Here is a 20828-nt window from a genome sequence, read left to right on the forward strand (position 1 = left end):
GTGTTGGGCCTTAAGCCCGTACATGTGCATGGGCTTAGCAGATTAGGGTTTCCCTTCTTTATTATATATAGTGTGTACTATAGCAGGAGAGTTATCCAGAGATTAAAGATTGTAACAGCGTGTTTGCTGTAGGCCTCCGTTGTGGAGGAGTTTCTCCCGTTCAGTGAATTATTTTAGCCTCATCTCCACCTTTACTCTATCAAATTGGTCCGACCTACCATGGTGGCTACGACGCGCAGCACCGAGGATCGCCTGGGGCAGTTAGAGAAGGTGGTTGGCGAATTGCAGACGTCGCTCGTGACCCTCACGGCCACGGTGGACTCCAACCGTTCCACCATCGAATCTCAGTTAGCCGCCATATTGGCTGCTGTCTCCCACCACGACAAGCCGCCCGTTCTTCCACACCATACGCCTGATCCTACGGGTACCCCGCCGATTTCTCTTCCGCTTCAACGAATGGACCTGCCGGTTTTTGATGGTCTTGAACCGCGTGGCTGGATAGCTAGGGCAAACCAATATTTTCTCGTTCATCAGATCGCTGATAATCAAAAGTTGCAAATCGCCATCATTGCAATGTCTGGAGCCGCCCTATCTTGGTTGCACTTGTTCCTGCGCAGAACCCCGAATCCGGCCTGGCCAGATTTTACCAGAGCCCTCTTAGAGCGTTTTGGCGATGCTTCTACTTTCAACACCTATGAGGCCTTGTTCCTATTCCGCCAAACCGGATCCTTGGAGGAGCACATCGCCGCTTTCGAAGGACGTGCAGCACAGTTACCCATTCCCTTATCTGATGATCAGATGCTGGGATATTTTTTGGGTGGCCTGAAGTCTTCCGTCCGTGATCGAATCCAGGACACTGCCCTCACTAATTATGACTCGGCTGTACGAGCAGCACGGCGCGCCGAACGGCCGTCTACTGTACCCGGATCCTTCTCCCGTGCTGTTACTCTTCCGGTGCAGACGTCACGACCAGTTTATCCTCCGCGTACCACGGTTACTCCGCCACCCCCCGGGTCTGCCACATCACCGCAGTCCTCCAACTTTTCGAAGGCACACAAATTTCGCCAATTGCCGCAATCGGAAATCCAGAAACACCTTGCTGCTGGCACTTGTTTTCGTTGCAGCTTACCTTTTGGCCCTCTGCATCGATGCCCGCCCAAGACGCTGAATGTTCTCGTCTATGATGATTTGGACGATTCTGAGTCTGCCACCACACCTGCTCCAGACCTTCCACTCTCACCGAATGCTGAGGCTGACGACACACCGGAGGAAACTACCCTCCAGCACAGCCAGCTTTCCGAACTAACTTTTTTTGGATTTGATGGCCCCCAAACCATGAAGTTTTTCGGTTGTGTGAATCAAACCCGTCTGCTTATCATGGTCGATAGCGGCGCCAGCCACTGTTTTATCTCCGAAAAGATGGCTACAGCCCTACAGCTACAAGTAGACTCCATCGTCCATTCCTCAGTTACACTCGGCGATGGTACTCGTGTTCGATCCAGGGGTTTCTGTAAGGATGTTCCACTTCTCTTAGATGGTGTGATATTCTCTATTTCTTGTTATGTTTTTCCTTTATCCAGTGTGGACTTGATCCTTGGCATCTCATGGTTGGCTACATTGGGGAATGTCAAGACTAATTGGGCGACACTTACCATGGAATTTTCTGCCTCCGACCGTGACATCTGTTTACGGGGGGACCGCTCCCTGACCCGCCGTAGGTGTGATCCTCGCAAGCCTCACGAACTCACCTCTGCAGACACCTGCTGGATACTATGGCTGTTGGATGGAGAACAAATTCGGGGCGTCTCGCCCAACCTCTCTGCCGATGCCCAGCGTGCATTAGCTAATCTCTTGGCGGAATTTCCGGAAGTCAGTACACCTGCCACAACCCTTCCTCCACCGCGAGCTCATGATCATCGTATCCCCTTGCAGCCTGGCTCCCATCCGGTATAAGTACGACCTTACCGTTACAACCATACTCAAAAAGATGAAATGGAGCGCTTGGTCGCCGAGATGCTAGCCGCGGGCATTATTCAACCCAGCACTAGCCCGTATTCAAGCCCTGTTCTTTTGGTTCATAAGAAAGATGGCTCCTGGCGGTTCTGTGTCGACTATCGGGCGCTCAACAAACTGACTGTGCCAGACAAGTATCCGATCCCGGTCATCCAAGAATTATTAGATGAACTTCATGGGGCGCGATGGTACAGCAAACTAGATCTTCGGGCCGGTTATCATCAAATCCGAGTTGCTACTGAGGATATCCCAAAAACAGCTTTTCGCACTCACTCGGGCCATTACGAATTTCTGGTCATGCCTTTCGGTCTTATGAATGCACCGGCAACTTTCCAAGGCCTCATGAATGATATCTTCCGACCCCATTTACGGAAGTTTGTGTTAGTTTTCTTTGACGACATTCTTGTCTATAGTCGCTCCTGGACTGAGCATGTGGATCACCTCCGGCAGGTTTTGCGTCTACTCAGCTCACATTCGCTAGTAATTAACCCAAAGAAATGTTTGCTTGGCAAACAAGAAGTTGAATACCTTGGACATATTGTGTCCAACGACGGCGTGCGCATGGATCCAGCCAAGATATCAGCAGTTTTACGTTGGCCAGTCCCTTCTTCTCTGCGTGGGCTGCGGGGGTTCTTGGGTCTCACGGGCTATTACCGCCGTTTTATTCAGAACTACGGTAAGATAGCAGCCCCACTCACCGCATTACTTAAAAAAGACAGCCATACTCGATTTCGGTGGACGGCGGAAGCTGAGGCTGCCTTTCAGACACTGAAATCTGCCCTTACAACGGCACCCCTTTTGCGTACGCCAGATTTCTCCCAAGACTTCGTCGTGGAGTGTGATGCCTCTGGCCGAGGTCTCGGCGCCGTGTTAATGCAGAATAAGCAACCTATTGCCTATTTCAGCAAAGGTTTGTCTGATCGGGTGCTATCCAAATCGGCTTATGAAAAAGAGCTCATGGCTCTCGTACTCGCGGTTCAACATTGGCGACCATATTTATTGGGCCGCCACTTCACCGTGCGCACCGATCAACGCAGTCTGAAACATCTTCTGTCCCAAGCTCTCACCACCCCTGCGCAACAGAATTGGGCCGCGAAACTCTTGGGCTATGATTTCTCCATAGTATACAAGGAAGGCTGCCTTAACCAGGCTGCAGATGCTTTGTCTCGACGCGACGAAGAGGTCGAGTTCTCCGCCATCTCCCTGCCACGATGGATTGATTGGTCAGATTTGCAAGCACAGCTGAAGGCCGACCCTTCTATATCGAAGATCATCAATGTACTGGAAGCTGGGCAACCTGGTCCTAAGCACTATACTTTGATTCACTGAACGGGAGAAACTCCTCCACAACGGAGGCCTACAGCAAACACGCTGTTACAATCTTTAATCTCTGGATAACTCTCCTGCTATAGTACACACTATATATAATAAAGAAGGGAAACCCTAATCTGCTAAGCCCATGCACATGTACGGGCTTAAGGCCCAACACAAAGAAATAACTTAACAGCTAAAATAATAATAACCCAACACAAAGAAATAACTTAACAAGATAAAAGAAATAAAGATAAACTTTAACTTTATTCAGCCATCCAATCGACCACAGCCCGCGGCCCGCGCACATACGTGCGCCAAGGTCGTGTGCTATCAATAGCCTCCCCCGGCAGAACAGCCTTGTCCACAAGGCTGAAGTGAGGGAACTGCCCTTTGACATCCGCCACATCCATCCAAGTTGCCTCGTCTACTGCCAAACCATCCCATTTAACCAGCACTTGATCCACCTGCTGCCCGTCACGAGAAATAGAACGCCTCTCCAACACCGATTCTGGCACAAAAGGGGGATCTACAGATAAAAGATCCTGCGGCAGTGTAGGGACTGCTTGTGCTGCGCCAATAGCTTTCTTCAGCAAGGACACATGGAACACCGGGTGAATCCGAGAGTGCGGTGGTAACTTCAAACGGTACGCGACCAATCCGATTCGAGCCTCCACTTGAAAAGGACCAAAAAATCTGGGGGCCAGCTTCCTATTAGTTGCAGAATATAGGGTGGACTGCCGATACGGACGGAACTTCAAATAAACCAGGTCACCGACAGCAAAATCCACTGCACGGCGATGTTTATTAGCCTCACGAAGCATACGTTGTTGCGCACGTTGGAGATGGTAAGATAGGTGTGAAAGAACTTCGTCGCGATCACGGAGAGTTTCAGCCAAAGCTTGCACACGCACCTCCCCTGGGAGAAATCGAGAGATGGTCGGAGGCGGTCGACCATAAACTGCTTCAAATGGTGTAGTACCGCCAGCAGATTGGAATCCCGTATTATAACAGAACTCAGCCCAGGATAACCACTTGCTCCAATGCTTGGGCCGTTCACAAGAGAAACAACGCAAGTACGTCTCTAAACACCGGTTAAGGACTTCCGTTTGGCCATCCGTCTCAGGGTGATATGCCGAGCTCATTCGCAGGGTAGTACCCGCCAATTTGAAAAGCTCGCGCCAAAACGAGCTGATGAATATGGGATCCCTGTCTGATACGATTGACCCCGGGATTCCATGAAGGCGGACAATCTCTTTAGTAAAAAGGTCAGCCACACTTTTGGCAGTGAAAGGATGGCGTAAAGGGAGGAAATGTCCGTACTTGGAAAAGCGATCAACCACCACCAGTATACAGTCAATACCTCCCGAGCGCGGCAACCCCGTAATAAAGTCGAGGCTAATGTCTTCCCAAACGACGGTTGGAATTGGCAACGGGTTGAGGAGTCCGGCTGGGGACTTAGTTTCATACTTATTGCGTTGGCAGATCTCGCATGCTGCCACAAACTGTGTCACGCGACGCATCATGCCCGGCCAATAAACATTGGCAACGAGACGTCGATATGTTCGCAACCTGGTCCTAAGCACTATACTTTGATTCGAGGCGTGTTGTTTTATAAGGGACGCCTAGTCCTGCCCTCAGTTTCCGACTGGATCCCTAAGCTGCTGGTTGAGTTTCACTCCACCCCAAAATTTTAGCAGATTAGGGCTTCCCTTCTTTATTATATATAGTGTGTACTATAGCAGGAGAGTTATCCAGAGATTAAAGATTGTAACAGCGTGTTTGCTGTAGGCCTCCGTTGTGGAGGAGTTTCTCCCGTTCAGTGAATTATTTTAGCCTCATCTCCACCTTTACTCTATCAAAAGTGGACCTCTTTCTCCACTCCCAACAAACTCAACTACATATTTATTAAAACCGAGCTAAACAAACTAAGCAGTTTTACGACACGAAGGTAGTACAATATAAGACATCACATCACAGTGAAACAAAGCTAGCCTTATCCCATACTGTCAAGCAAACGAGTCCTATAATATATATAAAACAAAATAACAATTAATATAAATTCAAAGAAACACATCCTCATGAAATGTACATATAGTAGTACAAGCCTTCACAAATGTATATCTCTCAGATTTTGGATATAGAAGCATTATGCAAAAGAGACATCACCGGAAACGACCCAACAAATTAGCCTATGAACTTAATGAAAACTGACCAACATCCACATATAATGTAAAGCTGTCTGAGTTCTGAAATTGACCATCATCCAAAGACTTGAAACGAATCGAATACGAACGAGCAGGGAACTTAGCTAAGCAAAAGGTTCCCCAAAATGTTAAATCAGTAAACTCCCTCAAATGTAAACTAAGGCAATTGTGGCATAGTAATTTACAAATATAAATTCATAAAATGCGATCAAAGCAGAGATTCATGGACCAAAAGCAATACTAAAAATGCTACTGCAAACAAAAGGCTTCAAGAACTCCCTCAGTCTAGATCAAGATACAATTGGAATAAATGTGTTCCCAAGCAGAGGAGAGTTGAATATGATGGGAAATTTATCAGCTTTCGAAGTAGGAACATTAACAATAACATGTATTTTAGCAAATCCAGTTAGTGCATTTTAGGATCTTACCATCAAGATCTAGTCATGATTCATCATCTATCTATCAATTTTCACTTTCGCAGTCATACTATAAAAAACAAGCAGTAATGTTCAGAAACAAGTAGCTTCATCAATAAGCATATCAAGAACTAACTTCATCACAGAAACAATTATAAATTAACTAACTAAAGCAAGAATTTGAACATATACTCAAAAACTCCATTATCCCAATCAAGACAAAGAATCACAATTAACTTAACAAGTATATCAAAAATTAAATTCATCATAGAAATTAGAAACAATGACAGATTAACTATTAACTTAAGCAAGAATTTGAACATATACTCAAAAACTTCATTATCCTAATGAAAACAAAGAATCACAATTAACTTTAAAAGGGGAGTATAAAATAAAGCACAAAAATACCAACTTAGCAATTGTCAACCCTATCATTGATCCAAAGCCATTTCAACCTGTTCCTTCATCAACATCAAAATCTTGTAACTCAGCTCACTCTCCTCCACAAGCAACTGCTTCCACTTATTATCCAATGCCTTGGCCTTCACATTCCCGATCAAACTCAACCTCTCCCTCAACAAACTCATCCCAGCCACGGGAGCAACGAGGGAGGGGAAGTTCGCCTTCATAGTATCAAAGGACGCATTAATGTTCGGGTACTTGGACCAAAAGTCCTCTCCTTCGCCATCCCTTTCTCTCTCCACAGCCTCTCTCTCATCCACCACATCCTTCTCCACCTTCTTCTTCGCATTCTCACTTTTCCCCCAAATCCTCTTCGAGAGCACGAATGCCGTATCCTCGTGAGGCTTCGAGAAGACAGGGTCCGCGCCCTTCTTCAAAGCATTCAAGAACCTCTTCTTCATCCTTGTAATCTTAGTCCTCAGCTGATCCCTCGAGAAATCCACCTTCAATTTCCCCTTGATGAAGCTGTGAAACGCCCCCATATCCGCGTTCGGGTCGAAACCCTTGGCGGTTTTGAATTCAATCATCCCATTTAGCACGGCGATCTCATCCTCGTTACTCCACAGCCTATTGATACACCCCAGCCCACCCCCACCCCCACCACCTCCCGCCGGAGTGGAAGGAGATTTCTTCTCCTCAATTCTCGAGCTCTTATAGCTCCTCAACAAATCCTCCTGAATCTCATCACGGCTGCGCTTCGATGAGGAGACGGAGCCCTTGCGGATCGGCTGTAGCATGTAATTGGAAGGGGAGCCGTCGGAATCGGCGTCGGAATCCAATCTGTTACCTCGCGAGGCCGATTTGGCAGCTGATATTGGGGAATTGAGACTTTCTAGGGTTCGTCGATTTGGGGCTTCCTCGGAGGAGGAGCCCGCCTCCGTTTCGTCGTCGGAGGAAGATTGCGGCTCTGATTCGTCTTCTTTTTCTTCTTCTTCACCGGAGGATGATTCCTCTCTCTCGTCTTCGTCTTTGGAGGGCTGATGAGAGAGAAAGGAGGATTTGGGAGCCATAGTCTCTCTGTGTGTGATGAGGCGAGAAGATGGAGAGTAGGGTTTGAAATATTTATATTGATGAGATCAAAAGTGGTGCCTTTTAATTTTAGTTAAGGATTCTGATTCCCAATTAGATTGATTTGATTTAATTATCGAGCACATTATTTTAAGTAATTTGTTAGGGTGGTGGCATTGGTAGCTCCTTTGCTTCTCTAAGGAGTTGGGAGCTAGCTCCCTTCCATTGCAAATTGCCATGTTGGCTCAACTCCCTAAACCCAACTCCTACACATAGAACCCAACTCCATGCACATAAAGCAAGAAAATTGTGGGCCATGGCTACAAATTATACTTTTGTTTCAATTTTTTGTTTTGTTTTTTGTTTTTTTTTGCATGTTTTAAACTTTGAATTTATTTAATGAAATTATTGGCAAATTTGTGCTCCAATTGCATTTAATTTCTTTTTTTTGTTTCAAAATTTTCGTTTCATTTAATTTTTTTTAAATGAGCATGCATTTCAATTTTTTGTTTTTTTTTTGTTTTTTGCATGTTTTAAACTTTCAATTTATTGTTGCGAAATTATTGGCAAATTTGTGCTCCAATTGCATTTAATTTCTTTTTTTTTTTGTTTCAAAATTTTCGTTTCATTTAATTTTTTTTAATGAGCATGCATTTCTATTTTTTTCTTTATAATGATATAATTTTTTATTTTATTTTATTTTAATGTGTAATTCTTTTATTTATTATGTGTAATTTTTTTGCAAGCAACCGACACAAGCTTGTTTGCTAAATTATTTGTAGTTTTATTAATTATTTTATTTCAGTTTTCTTATCTATATATACTTCAAGTTCTCAGTATTGCATACCATAACTTATCTTCTCTTCTTTGTGTTTATTTCTTGATTCTATTATTCATTCCATGATTGTGGCAAGTATTAAAGCAAAACGTAATTGGTGATTTTTTTTATTTCTACTTTTATTTATGTAATTTTCGTTTGAATTATGTATTTTCAATTATTAAAATTCTCCTTTAATTTTTAATTTTAAGTTCTGTTGATGAATAATATGCGCAAATATATGCTACTCATTAAATCAAATTAAATTATAATAAAATAAAATTAAATTAAATTTTAATAGAATTAAATTAAATTAAATTAAATATATAATTATCTTGCATAATTTAAATGAAATACACATTTAAATTGATGATAATACATTTAAATGTGTATATATATAATATTAAAAGATATGGTGGGACCCATAAAGGAGTTGCTTTTGTAGGTTTATTGTTGCAGATGTAAGTTTATAAAAGTTGGTAGATTTAAACTTTTGATGTGGCGCTGATGTGGCACATAAGGAGCTGCCTTTTTCTTCAAACCAATGCCACCACCCTTAGTACGAGGTGCATAGATTAATAATGTCTTGTTTAGGAAAATTATATTCGACTACTTACTGTTTTTCAAAGGGTTAATAGTGTTTTATGTCCCGAACTTTCAGCATTTTCTATAAAATATCTCGAACTTTCATTTTCTCCTAATAAACCCCAAACTTTCAATTTTTTTCATAAAATATCCCGTTATACAAAATTCGAAGACGAAAAGATGAAACTCCGAACTTTCAACGTTTTCCAATAATGCTGGCTCCTAATATGATTTTCCAACAATAACAGTCCTCAAAGTATTTCATTCGGCGAGATAAATCATCTTTTCGTCATTGAATTTTATATATCGGGACATTTTATGGAAAAAATTGAAAGTTCGGGGTTTATTAAGAGAAAGTGAAAATTCGGGACATTTTATGAAAAACGCTGAAAGTTTGGGACATAAAATAATATTAACCCTATATATAAAGAATTGTTGTTTTAGTGTTTATAAAAATTTATCTTCAAAAAAAATCATAAATTCACACGACAAAAGAGTATAAATTTTAGTGTGTTTAAAACAATCATCAAACTTCTTCTCATCTTTATTATCCTGATACGTGTTAATTTAATTCTTTGATTCACTTTAGCATTAATGTATTGTCAAATAATAAATTCATCTTTATTATCCTGATACGTGTTAATTTAATTCTTTGATTCACTTTAGCATTAATGTATTGTCAAATAATAAATCTGGACATATTAGGAATATACTTCTATAATTTTCTTTTACAATGATTTTCTTAATCATTGTGTAGAATTCAATCAGCCTATATAACTTGTTATATTATGCATCAAATAATAAAAATTCTAGAAAATCTTTTTTACTAATATGCATAAATAAAGTTTTAGAAAATTTTTATTTCTTAATAGAAACCTAAAATAAAAACAGATGAATATTTTGATGGACATTTTAACTAGTTAATAATGATAGTTGATAAAAATATGTTGTTAATTGATATTGGTCATTGATTTAACTTAGATACAACTATGAAAAGTCACCTTTATTTGAACAATTATAGTACTATCTTTCTTATATAAGTTAAAAAAATTATCAATATTATCTTTTAAGTTATAAAAATATTAGTATAATATAAAAAGACATTTAACATTAAAAAGTATAGATTACTTATACTTTTAAATAATTTAGTTAAATAACTATTGTCGTGCATCGCACGGGAGCAAAACTAGTTATAGTGTTTAAGTCGTAATTTAATCAATTCCAACTCCAACCAAAATAAATTTATATGCATATACGGGTAAGGTCTTGAAAATGAACAAACATTAAACATTATTCGATTATTTGAGTGAGTTCACACTTTATCTATCTTCTTTCATTTGTTTTATTCAAAACAATTATAATTAAGCATAATGTAATAATCTGGAGGTCAGACTCGAGTCCAAGATATTATGCGTTCCGATTTTATTTAATATATTGGCCGTTTTCCCTTTCAAAATAATATAATTAAGCAATTATGTTTATGTTTTATATTCTATCATTTGTAATATTCAAATCAATTATAATTAAGCAATTATCTCTAGGGCGGTAAATGAACAGAGCTACTTGCAAGCTATTCGAGATTCGATTCAAAAAAAGCTCGTTTGAAGCTCGATTCGATAGTAAACGAGTCGAGTTAGAGCCTGATTTCGAGCTTGAGATTTTTATTGAACCGAGCTCGAGCTGACAGTACTCGGCTCGTTGAGCTCTCGAACATGTTCGGATTCGATTGTTCACGAACATGTTTGCGAGTCTGTTCACGAATCTTCAGTCGAGTTAGTGCACGAGCCTTAAACGAGTCGAACTCTAGCTCGAGTAACTTATTAATTAACAAGTTTTTCCTAAATTTATAATGAATTCGAGCTCGAATATTATATATATGAACATCTAATAAGCCGAGCTCGAGCTCAAGCTCGAATTCAACATTATCGAGTATCGCCCGAGCCGAGCTCGAGCTTGGTAAATGGGTGACGAGCCGAGCTCAATCAACAAGATAGAAGCTCGAATCGAGCTCGAGCCGAGCTCGAACACCCGAATATTTAAACGAGCCGAGCTCGAGCCTGCTAGTATTCGGCTCGGCTCAGTTCTGCTCGTTTACGGCCTAATTATCTCTATGTTTTATTGTACAACCTCGTATTGAATTACTCAAATATATATATAAAAGAATTAAAAATAGGATACTCGCGCATGCACGGGCGATATACTACTACTCCCTCCGTCCATGAAAGAACTTCCTAGGAGGGAGTGGCACGGGTTTTAATAAAATGTTGTATAGTGTATTGAGAGTGGAGAAAATGTTGTAAAGTGTATTAGGAATTGTGAAAAATATTAATAATTTATTGTGTTGTTTTAATTAATGTTATTTGAGTGGTGGGAATTGTCTTTGGTGGGGTATTGTCCCAAAATAGGAAAAAGTAGGAAGTTCTTTCGTGGACGTCCCGAAATAGAAAAATAGGAAGTTCTTTCGTGGACGGAGGGAGTATTAGTTAAATTATTATATTTTTGAATATGTAAATATTTTACGAATACAATTATAATATTCGCTCCAATTAGTAAACATTCTTAATATAACATGAACAAATCTTAAAAGAAACCAAGGAGACAGCCAAATTAGGATTGGATACAGATAATGAAATAGTATAAATTTGAGACTGTGCTATACAACCTATAACAACAAATTCGGATTTGAGAGACAAAAAATTTAAGGTTTTGAACTGAACCTCTTAACAACCATGAAGAACAGGTGTTTTTTATAAGTAGCAACTTTGTAGATCAATTCTTCTGCATATGTTCACAAAAGCCATCAATCCCACAACTCTTCACACTGTGTATGTCTTCTGTCATTGTGGCTGCCCGTCGTCCTTGGCCTCCGATGCATTGAGCCCGTCCCACGACAACCGAGTTTAGAAAGTCCAACATCTTCAAACATGACCTAAAATAAAAGAGCATAGAAACTTGTGTTATCGGTGAACTTCTATCGGACATGTACACGTACTACATCTATTCATTAATTCTGTGACGCGTGACGGTTGGACCTCACCATTTTCCTTGACTTTTCCCATTTCCCATAAAACAATATGGTGGGCCCATTAATTTCCCATAAGAAATGGTGGGCCCACTAATTTTGTAACGCGTGACGGTTGGACATTGCCATTTTCCACTCCCATTTCCCATAAAAAATTATGGGTCCATTAATTTTGCGACGCATGACGGTTGGACCTCACCATTTTCCACAACTTCTCCCATTTTCCACAAAAAGTGGTGGGCTCATTAATCTTGTCACGTGCGCATGACGGTTGGACCTCACCATTTTCCACAACTTCTCCCATTTTCCATAAAAAGTGGTGGGCTCATTAATCTTGCTACACGTGACGGTTGGACCTTACCATTTTCTACAACTTCCCAGTTCCCATAAAAAATGGTGGGTCCAACTGTCACGTGTCGCAAAATTTATAGGACAATATACATGTATTGAATAATTTCTCATGTGTTAAGTAAGCATATTGTCCCCTTCATTTTTGCGTACCTTGGAAAAAGATTAGGTATCATCTTCAGAGCTGAATTCATCGTCAAGTTGGCGCGCCCTCATTGCTGGAAACAGTCGCGACTGCATCTCATGCGTGGTCTCGGAGGCCGGGGGTGATCCTTGAGATGGTGAAGGTGATAATGATGGTGAGAAGATGTCTTTCCTGTGCGTCTTTGGCAGTTTTATGGAGCTCTTCACGTCTTGGCACGCCTTGTCCACCATTAATAAGAAGTCACGGACGATCACAAAGAGATGCCCCCCGTCGTCCCTGCCTGCCCTACCGTGGAAGTAGTCTCCAGTGCTCTTCACTAGGTCCATCACTCTCTTCTCCTCCTCCATGAGCCATGCAGCGTCGGCCTCACACTGGTCGATGAATCTAGTGAGGGTTTCAAGAAACTTGCTTTCTTCATCCAAGCTCTTCATCTCATTCTCAAGAAAATCTTTAGTCTTGAAACGGGACTGGCCGAGTTTGGTCACGTACTCACTTATGATCTCGCGGTCAATCACTGCTGCCTTTTTCACGTTCAAGAGGCCGCTGCAGAGGCCGGACACTTCTTGAAGGCCGAGGCTCCGGTAGTACTCTTCCGTGTCGTGGGAAGGATCCTCGTGAAGATCTTCTGTCATCACACTGGACAAACTCCCGCCCTCCCTCATTCTACGAGCAGCTCTTACTCCTTCCCCACGAATAATTTCGTGGACAACAAAATGCAGCAGTGTGGTCTTCCCATCCGTTCCTTTCACATCCGAAAGTTTCAAGAGCGTGTCGAGCTTGAATGCCTGAGCACCACCACGGTAGGTGCCATCATTCATTCGGTTGCCAGTTTTCAGAACAGCTTCCAAGAGTTTCAGGAAGAGTCTGCTGTTTTTGAGCTCGTCACACGCAGCCTGAAAAGGGTGATCTAATGTTTATTCATCAAAACCAACACTTGACATTTAAAAGTACACGAAACTAAACAAGCACCGCAATGCATGAGTCGAGCAACATGTTTCAAGAGCTTTAACAAGTACCAAAACCAATGGTAATGAAATGCATCCCTAGTCAATGTTCATAAGATTATTTCTCTTTACATAATAAATCATCAGATTGGTGCAACGTACCAACAAAATGAATTTCTCCTCATAGAATTCAATATGCTTTCATATATGTGAGGAAACCTTTTATAAGAATTCAACATAAAATATATCCATGGGGGCTGCATACAAACCTCTAAAGTTTGTAAAGATTGTTTGACTGAAGTGAAGTCCTCCTGAAACGTGCTTACGAACAACAATGACTCCAAACGTTTAAAGGCAAATGGGATTTCAATCAAGGCCTTAAGAAATCTCTCAGCTGGGCCAATTAGATTAAGATCTCCAGTATATAACCTAAGCTTTAGTTCTTCGTCCGCCGTTGGTGCCATTTTCAACAGATTTTGGATGAATTCTGATGGGAGCTCATTACCTGGTCAACAAAATATACAGACCCCATCAAGAAGTTTGAAAAGAAAAAACTAATTAACAAACATGTAGAATTTATTCACATCAATTTATTTCTTGAAAATAATTGAAAAATCTTGTAAACACCACCTTCTATGAGGGCATCACAGACTTCTTCTGATGTCACATTCAATGCTTTTAGAAGAATTGCCAAGTTCTGCGATTTTTTAGCATCGATAATCTGAATAAACTGCGGGGTAGAAGAAGATTCAGATGAAGTTGATTCTTTTCTTTTATGTTTCTTCTGATCAGCTGCTGCATATCCAAACAGAGCTTCCATCATCTCCTCATCAAATCTGAAAGTTTCGAAAACAGTTACATGATTCACATGACAAATGCGGAAACGAGAGACAATCCAGTGCAAGTACTTACTGAAAAGAGCCAGCTTTGATCTCATGCCAGACCATTGAATGATCTGGGCTTGCCATAACCTTGTCCCAGAAGAATGGCTTTAACTTGGCTTTGGGGGCTACGGAGTCTTCCGAAGATACAGACTCATTTGTTGAATTACGTCGATGCTGGGGTCCCAACGCAGGGGGTTTACCAGGAGGTGCATTAGGAGGTGGACGACCGCCTCTAGGAGGCGGTGGAGGAGCTGGAGCTCCGAATACCGGTGGAGGAGGAGGTGGCGCCACTGCTGGTGGAGGTGGTGCTGGTGGTGCAGGTGGTGGTGGTGCTGGTGCCTTTGCTGCTGATTCTGTAGCTCCTTCCACAACCCCTGCTGCTGCTCCTGCCTCGACTCCCGCTGCAGCTGCTGTTCCTGCTCCCATTATCCCCATGGAAGAACCACCAGCTGCTGCTGTTGTTCCAGCTCCAGTTCCAGCAGCAGCCGCAGCAGCAGCAGCGGCTGCAGCAGCTGCCGCTGCTGCTCTCCCCGGAGGAAGTGGTAATGGGATTTTCACATATGCCTCCCCATTATCATCTAGCAGTGGAGATACAGCTTGAGATGCAGCACTGTAAGCATCGACTGAACTGCCAACAGTCGAAGTCGCCTTGAAATTAAAACTACTCGGTGTACCCATCGGGTGATTGTTTTCTGTAGAACCTGGAAAGTTATACCATGGCTATGAAGAATGAAACACATTCGTATGATAAAAAGCACGACCATGATTCTACAATACCTGGAGAGTCAGTACCGTTGAAGTTGAGAAGAGGCTTGTCGTCTCTCTGCACATCTTTCGGCTCATCTTCCCTCCTATCTTTATTTACACATAGAAACAAGACTAGTGCTGCAAGAGCAATTCCTGCCATTGAACTTGCAATCACAGCACCTACAAGATACATTCTGTTATCATTAGCACTGTCTTGTGAAGCCATAGGTGTAAATTTTTTCATTTCCACTGGAGGGTAGTCGATATCTAATGGTGAAGGGTAGTCGAGATCAAATGGTGAAGGATAGTCGATATCTGATGATTCTGATTCTTCTGAAGTAGGTGAAGAGGGTGATGCAGAATCTGAGTCTGAAGCAGTTTGTAAAACTTGGCGCATGCCAATTTTACGCCTCAGGTACCTTCTTGGAATACCAGCCCAACCAGAAAACAGATTTTGGCATTCATCAAGTAAAATCCTTTGCTCGTCATTTAAGACCTGCAACGGGAATTTTCTGTCTCTCAAGCATTTCAGAATTGTTATCCTCTCCTTTGGAGGCAGATCAGCTATAGCCTTCTGTATAGTCCTTTTCACTGACAAACTCGAAACAAATTCGACGCTACTGTATGTTGTAACAGCTGAATGAGATAGACCTGAACCTAAGTTCTTAGCAGCCTCGGTGCTATATTTCAACTTCTTACTACAATAATCCCAAACTTGCTCGGCCTGTCAGAAAATACCAACAAAGCAACCCTGTTACGCTCTATACACATAATTTCATTGATATCTAAGTTCAGAAAAATGTAGTCCTTCATATAATCATATTCAAACAAATTCAAAAAGTAACTCTTGTTAAGATTACATTTCACAATGACACACACTTTAGCTTGAATTCACATTCTTGAAACCTAACCGAGCGGGATAGGAACAGAAAACTCCTTTTTATTAATGGCACAAATTAAAATTACTAAATTCTGTTTCATTTATACTTCTCATTTGGAGTTTTGAGGTAAACAAACATGCAGATAACCTTTAGCATCACAGATAAGTCCAAAATTATAAAAATTTAACTCAATCTACTCGAGCAAACTGAGATACATATTCAAACATGAATAAACTACACGAGACAGGTTGTAGTTTGTGTTTCGTTAACCAACAAAGCATATATTATTGCAGAAAAACTCATACATTGCTGAAACAAATAAGCATCATAGATAACCCCTTTTCTACAAAAGCACCAAAACAAGTTCATGTTCTGCAAAGTAAATTCCATCGACTTGGGCAAGTAAAACTTCACCCAAACTCACACAAATGCATGTATTTATTGCACGAGACGCGTTATAGTTTTGTGTTCCTTGACAGTGATAGAGAAGCATTTTTTTCTCCAATCAACAGAGCATATATTATTGCAGAACAACAGATACAATGGCAGAAGCAAACAAACATCATGCATTCTATAAAAGTACCAAAAAAAAAAAAAACAGAAAAATCATAAAATTGCGATGGATTTTCAAACCGTATGATGATCGAAAACCTGAACTTCGCTGTCGAAAGAGTTTTCCCCTAATTCCCTCTTTCCATCCGAATCAATCGCTGCAAAAACACAGATAAAAACAATAAAAATGGCCACAAATCTGGCGCCCATCGCTTTCTCAAACAATCAATAATCCATTTCCCTCAGAGCTGCCTTCCTCATTTTGATTGAACTCAAACAACAACGACACGCATAGCCCCATCATCTACAGCTAGCTATGCATGCGCATAAACAACAAGAATTTTTTTTCTTCCTGCTTTAATTTTGAGCCCTAAAACAATGGGAACGAGAAAACATGTAACGGAAGTCTTTCAGCTAATTCATCCGAGAAAACTCCGAAAAAAATAAACAATATTTTGTTTTGTTTATTGGGGGGGTTCAATTCAACGTCACAAAATTCCCAACAATGCTTCAACGCCCAAAATATGGCTGTACCTCTTCGTAACGGAACCCAGAAAAATGTCCTTTTTCCTCAGGTCCCCAAACTGAAGAAAGGGAAAAAATTGAGCCGTTAATCTGAAAATGGAGTCGGATTCACGGTGGTGTGAATCGGATAGGGTTCTTTGATGTGATTCGTGAAGAGGATTTTGGGGGAAAAAGAAGCGATTTGGGTTAGAAATCGAATTTCTGTTGGGAGTTTTGTTCGTTGAAATGCTGCATGTAATTCGGAGGTGAGATGGAGAAATGAACAAGACAATGACGAAACAAAGAAACTTACTACTACAAAGAGAGAGAAGAGAGAGAGAGGAAATTATAAAAATATATTTTATATATGTTGTTATCTAAATTATTTTTTTTTTCTATTTTTTAAGATGAAAATTTCCACGTATTGGTTGAGTATATCGTAAACGTCTATGTAATACTCAATACAATAGAAAATTATTTAAATTAATAGTCTTTTTTTTATCCCAACTTGGACCAATTTAAAAATTCAGTAATTTTTAATAAAATGATAGTAAATTTTAAGAGAATATTATAAATGAATATTATGATAATTTGTTAAATATTTAATTTATAACGAATTGATAGATAGATGAATTTATTTAATTTCAAAATACATTAAAACATTATTTTTCATTATTTTTGCATATGATCTAAAATTATAATTGTTGACATGAAGAAAATACCCTATAAATTAATAAATTACTAATTTATCGATATATTAATATTTGTATATTAATGAATTTATAGGTCCCAAAGGAAATTAATTTAGTATAGGTTTTAAAACCTATATTTTGATCAAGCGGCAGCGAAGAAGGATTTTTTGATTAGGGCGTATACGCACGAGGATGAAAATGGGGTGTATTTTGTACGTATGCAATTTAACGATGGAATAATTTCGTAATTAAAATTAAATTATTTAAATAATTAATAATTTTAACAACGGAATAGTTCTATCGTTAATTTTTAATTATTTAAATAATTTACATTCTTTAGTTTTAGCCATGGCATAATTCTGTCGTTAAATTTTAATTATTTAAATAATTTATATTCTTTATTTTTAGTTAAGGAATAATTTTATTGTTAATTTTTATTATTAAATAATTTATTTTTTATTTATTAACTACGGAATAATTCTGTCGCTAAATTTTAATTAATTAAATAATATAAATTCTTTATTCTTAACTATGAAATAATTCTATTGCTGAATTTTAATTATTTAAATAATATATATTCTCTATTTTTAACTACAAAATAATTCTGACGTTAATTTTTAATTATTTAAATAATATGTATTCTTTATTTTAATTACGCAATAATTTCGTCATTAATTTTTAAATTATTTAAATAATTAATATTCCTTAGTTTTAACTACGGAATTATTTTGTAGTAAAATCTTATGAGATATATTATGTAGCTAATTTCGTCGTTAAAATATTTTCGTAGTAGATTCGATGTAAATTTTATCGTTAATTATCGAAAATATAAATCGCTATTAGTCTGTCATTAGTCCGTTGTAATTTTATGATGGAATTTATTTTTGTCGTTAATTCCGTCGCTGTTTACCTTTTTTGTAGTGTTTACGGTACATAATTCTTTCATGCTGGATCTATATTGTATTCATAAATAACTATATAATTAAATATAAAATATTTGTGTCAGAGTTTCTAACGTTTAATTTCATTGGATAATGCTCATGTTCAACTTCAATAGCATAGTTAATGGCATATTTATAATTGAGTTAAGTATTAAATAAGCCCCTAACATAGAGGTCCTTATCACGTTTAGATCCCTATAGTCGAAGTTGGGCCAACTAAACCCTTTAACTGCCTAATTTCGAACAATCGAGCCCTCGCCTCTAATGTCTACTTAACGCTATCAGTTTTTTTTTTTGTTAAATTTTTTAAAATTTGAATAGGTGGGCCCCACTCTTCCACCATTTCTCTTCATTTCCTAAATTCCCATTCAACTTGGCGACCCCTCCTCCCCGATCTACGGGCTACATGACCGGCTACATCTCCCCCGCCATCAGCAAGCTCACCCACCTCTCCAGCCTCACCATCGCCGACTGGAAGGGCATCTCCGGCCCCATCCCCCCTGTATCACCTCCCTCATCTTCCTCCGAATCCTTGGCCTCATCGCAAACAAGATCTCAGGTGAGATCCCCGCCAATATCGGCCACCTCAGCCCCTTCAACGTGCTCAACGTCGCCGGCGCCTCAGCGTGCTCAATGTCGCCGACAACCATCTCTCCGACACCATCCCCGCTCGTTTACCAACCTCTCCTCGCTCATGCATCTCGACATCTACGACAACCGAATTTTCGGCAACATCCCCAGAATTTCGGGAAACTGAGGATGCTGAGTCGGGCCTTGCTCAGCAAGAACAAGCTCAACGGCCCCATCCCGGTCTCGATCTCTTACATCTACCACCTCTCCGATTTGGATCTATCTCTGAACCAACTGGGGACGCAGGCCTCGCCGACCAAAAGAACTACCTCAGCTACGGCGGTGTGGGCAGCTTCAGCGGTGTGGGCGACAACGGCATACCTTTTGGCGGCGTCGGCGGCGGAATGGGCGCCAACGGCATCCCCGACATACCTGGTGGTGTTGGCGTAGGCGGCATTATCGGCACCACGCCTCAAGGTGGCCTTGCTGGAGTAGGCGGTGTTATCCCTAGCAACGTCAGTAGCTTCGGCGGAGCTGGTGGCGGCTTCTCCGCTGTTGGCGGCGGATTCCCCTGGCGTAGGCGGCGGTACCAACGGCTTGCCTTCCCCTTGAAGCTTTAATTGTGGGGTCCACTGAATAAAAAAAACAAAAAGAAAAAATGAAAACAAACAGCGTCAACTGACCGTTAGATGCGAGGGCTCGATTGTTTGAAATTAGGTAGTTTGAGGGTTTAGTTGGCTCAACTTCGACTATAGCACTACAACAAAAACTCCAATAGAAACCACTAAATAGAAACCGATTTTGAGCAAAAATCGGTTTCATAGCTTCAAAAACCAGTTCTTTATTACCGGTTTCTTTGTTGTGGTTTCGTAAATATACTACAACACCGATTATAATAGAACCATACCACACCGGTGAAAAACCGGTTCCTATCAGCATTTATATTTTTTTAATGGGAAAATTTTTAAAAATGAAAAAAGAGTTGGAATAGATTGCTAAAAGCCTATATACGAATTCCATTTTATCCATCGCCGTCCTCCGCCACCGATTCTGCCCTAGCCAACGTCCGCCCATCCAACGAACTCCAACACTGACGTCTTCTCCTTTGCTTTGCTTCTCTCCATCTCCTGTCCCTTCTCTTCTTTGATACCCTACCCCATGCCTTTCTTCCTCTTCTCCACCCTCAAATCTAGAACCCTAGGTCTTCGCTGGCCTCATCTCCGATCACTGCAGCCCTGCATAGGAGCCTCAGAGGCATGCCAGCTCTTCTTCGACGCCCTACCTCTCTCGCTCTCCTGTCGCCTCTCTCCCACTTCCAAATCTAGAACCCTAATTCGTCGCCGCTAGCTCCATCTCCTCCATTCACCCCTTCCTATCACAAGCTAGCGCAATTATATTGGAATAGAATTCAGATTTACAGAAGAAATGGGAAGAATCGCGAGCCACGTCGATGATGAAGAAACTCACGATAGCTCTTCTCCTACAGGTACATGTCTCTGCGCGTGCTTGTGCGCATATGTGTGTCTCTGTTTATTTTAATTTCATATTTCAATTGTGTAATTTTCAAATTTAAGCAAACTACAAAAAAGTTGTTTTGGATTATGTTGCCGTAAGAGCTAGGGTTCAAATTGGTCCTTATCTTGTGTTCATTGTGATTTAGTATTTATTGCATTATTAATATTAATTATATCATGATGCAAGATGCATTCAGAAGCTAATTTGGTGTTTTTGATGCTTTTGGATTATGAGTGATGTATACCTTATTAGAAAGAGTAGGTT

The 20828-nt window shown here is 40.4% G+C and overlaps 3 protein-coding genes across 5 annotated transcripts; 1 reads left to right on the plus strand and 2 right to left on the minus strand.

Annotated features, from left to right (window-relative positions):
- The first annotated feature begins 219 nt into the window (after positions 1-219).
- Positions 220-1953, plus strand: LOC131007835 (uncharacterized). Its single transcript, XM_057934750.1, has one exon. The coding sequence runs from the start codon at positions 220-222 to the stop codon at positions 1951-1953; it is 1734 nt and encodes a 577-aa protein (XP_057790733.1).
- A 4268-nt stretch (positions 1954-6221) lies between these two features.
- LOC131012639 (STOREKEEPER protein-like) lies at positions 6222-7471 on the minus strand. The gene has a single exon (XM_057940622.1). The coding sequence runs from the start codon at positions 7417-7419 to the stop codon at positions 6379-6381; it is 1041 nt and encodes a 346-aa protein (XP_057796605.1). The 5' UTR covers positions 7420-7471; the 3' UTR covers positions 6222-6378.
- Positions 7472-11437: 3966 nt separating this feature from the next.
- Positions 11438-17160, minus strand: LOC131012640 (formin-like protein 3). 3 transcript variants are annotated; one of them, XM_057940623.1, is made up of 8 exons: positions 16877-17159; positions 16424-16712; positions 14940-15633; positions 14191-14863; positions 13909-14114; positions 13548-13783; positions 12343-13227; positions 11438-11748 (listed from the first exon to the last, which is right to left on the minus strand). In XM_057940623.1, exons 2-7 carry the CDS (start codon positions 16550-16552, stop codon positions 12355-12357), a joined length of 2811 nt encoding a protein of 936 aa, XP_057796606.1. In that variant the 5' UTR covers positions 16553-16712; positions 16877-17159; the 3' UTR covers positions 11438-11748; positions 12343-12354. The 3 variants fall into 3 exon arrangements, with proteins under 3 accessions (XP_057796606.1, XP_057796607.1, XP_057796608.1); XM_057940624.1 differs by having other exon boundaries at positions 14191-14854; positions 16424-17160; XM_057940625.1 differs by having other exon boundaries at positions 16442-17158.
- Between the last annotated feature and the right edge of the window lie 3668 nt (positions 17161-20828).

This window comes from Salvia miltiorrhiza, chromosome 2, assembly GCF_028751815.1.
Source record: "Salvia miltiorrhiza cultivar Shanhuang (shh) chromosome 2, IMPLAD_Smil_shh, whole genome shotgun sequence".
NCBI classification, from domain to species: Eukaryota; Viridiplantae; Streptophyta; class Magnoliopsida; order Lamiales; family Lamiaceae; genus Salvia; species Salvia miltiorrhiza.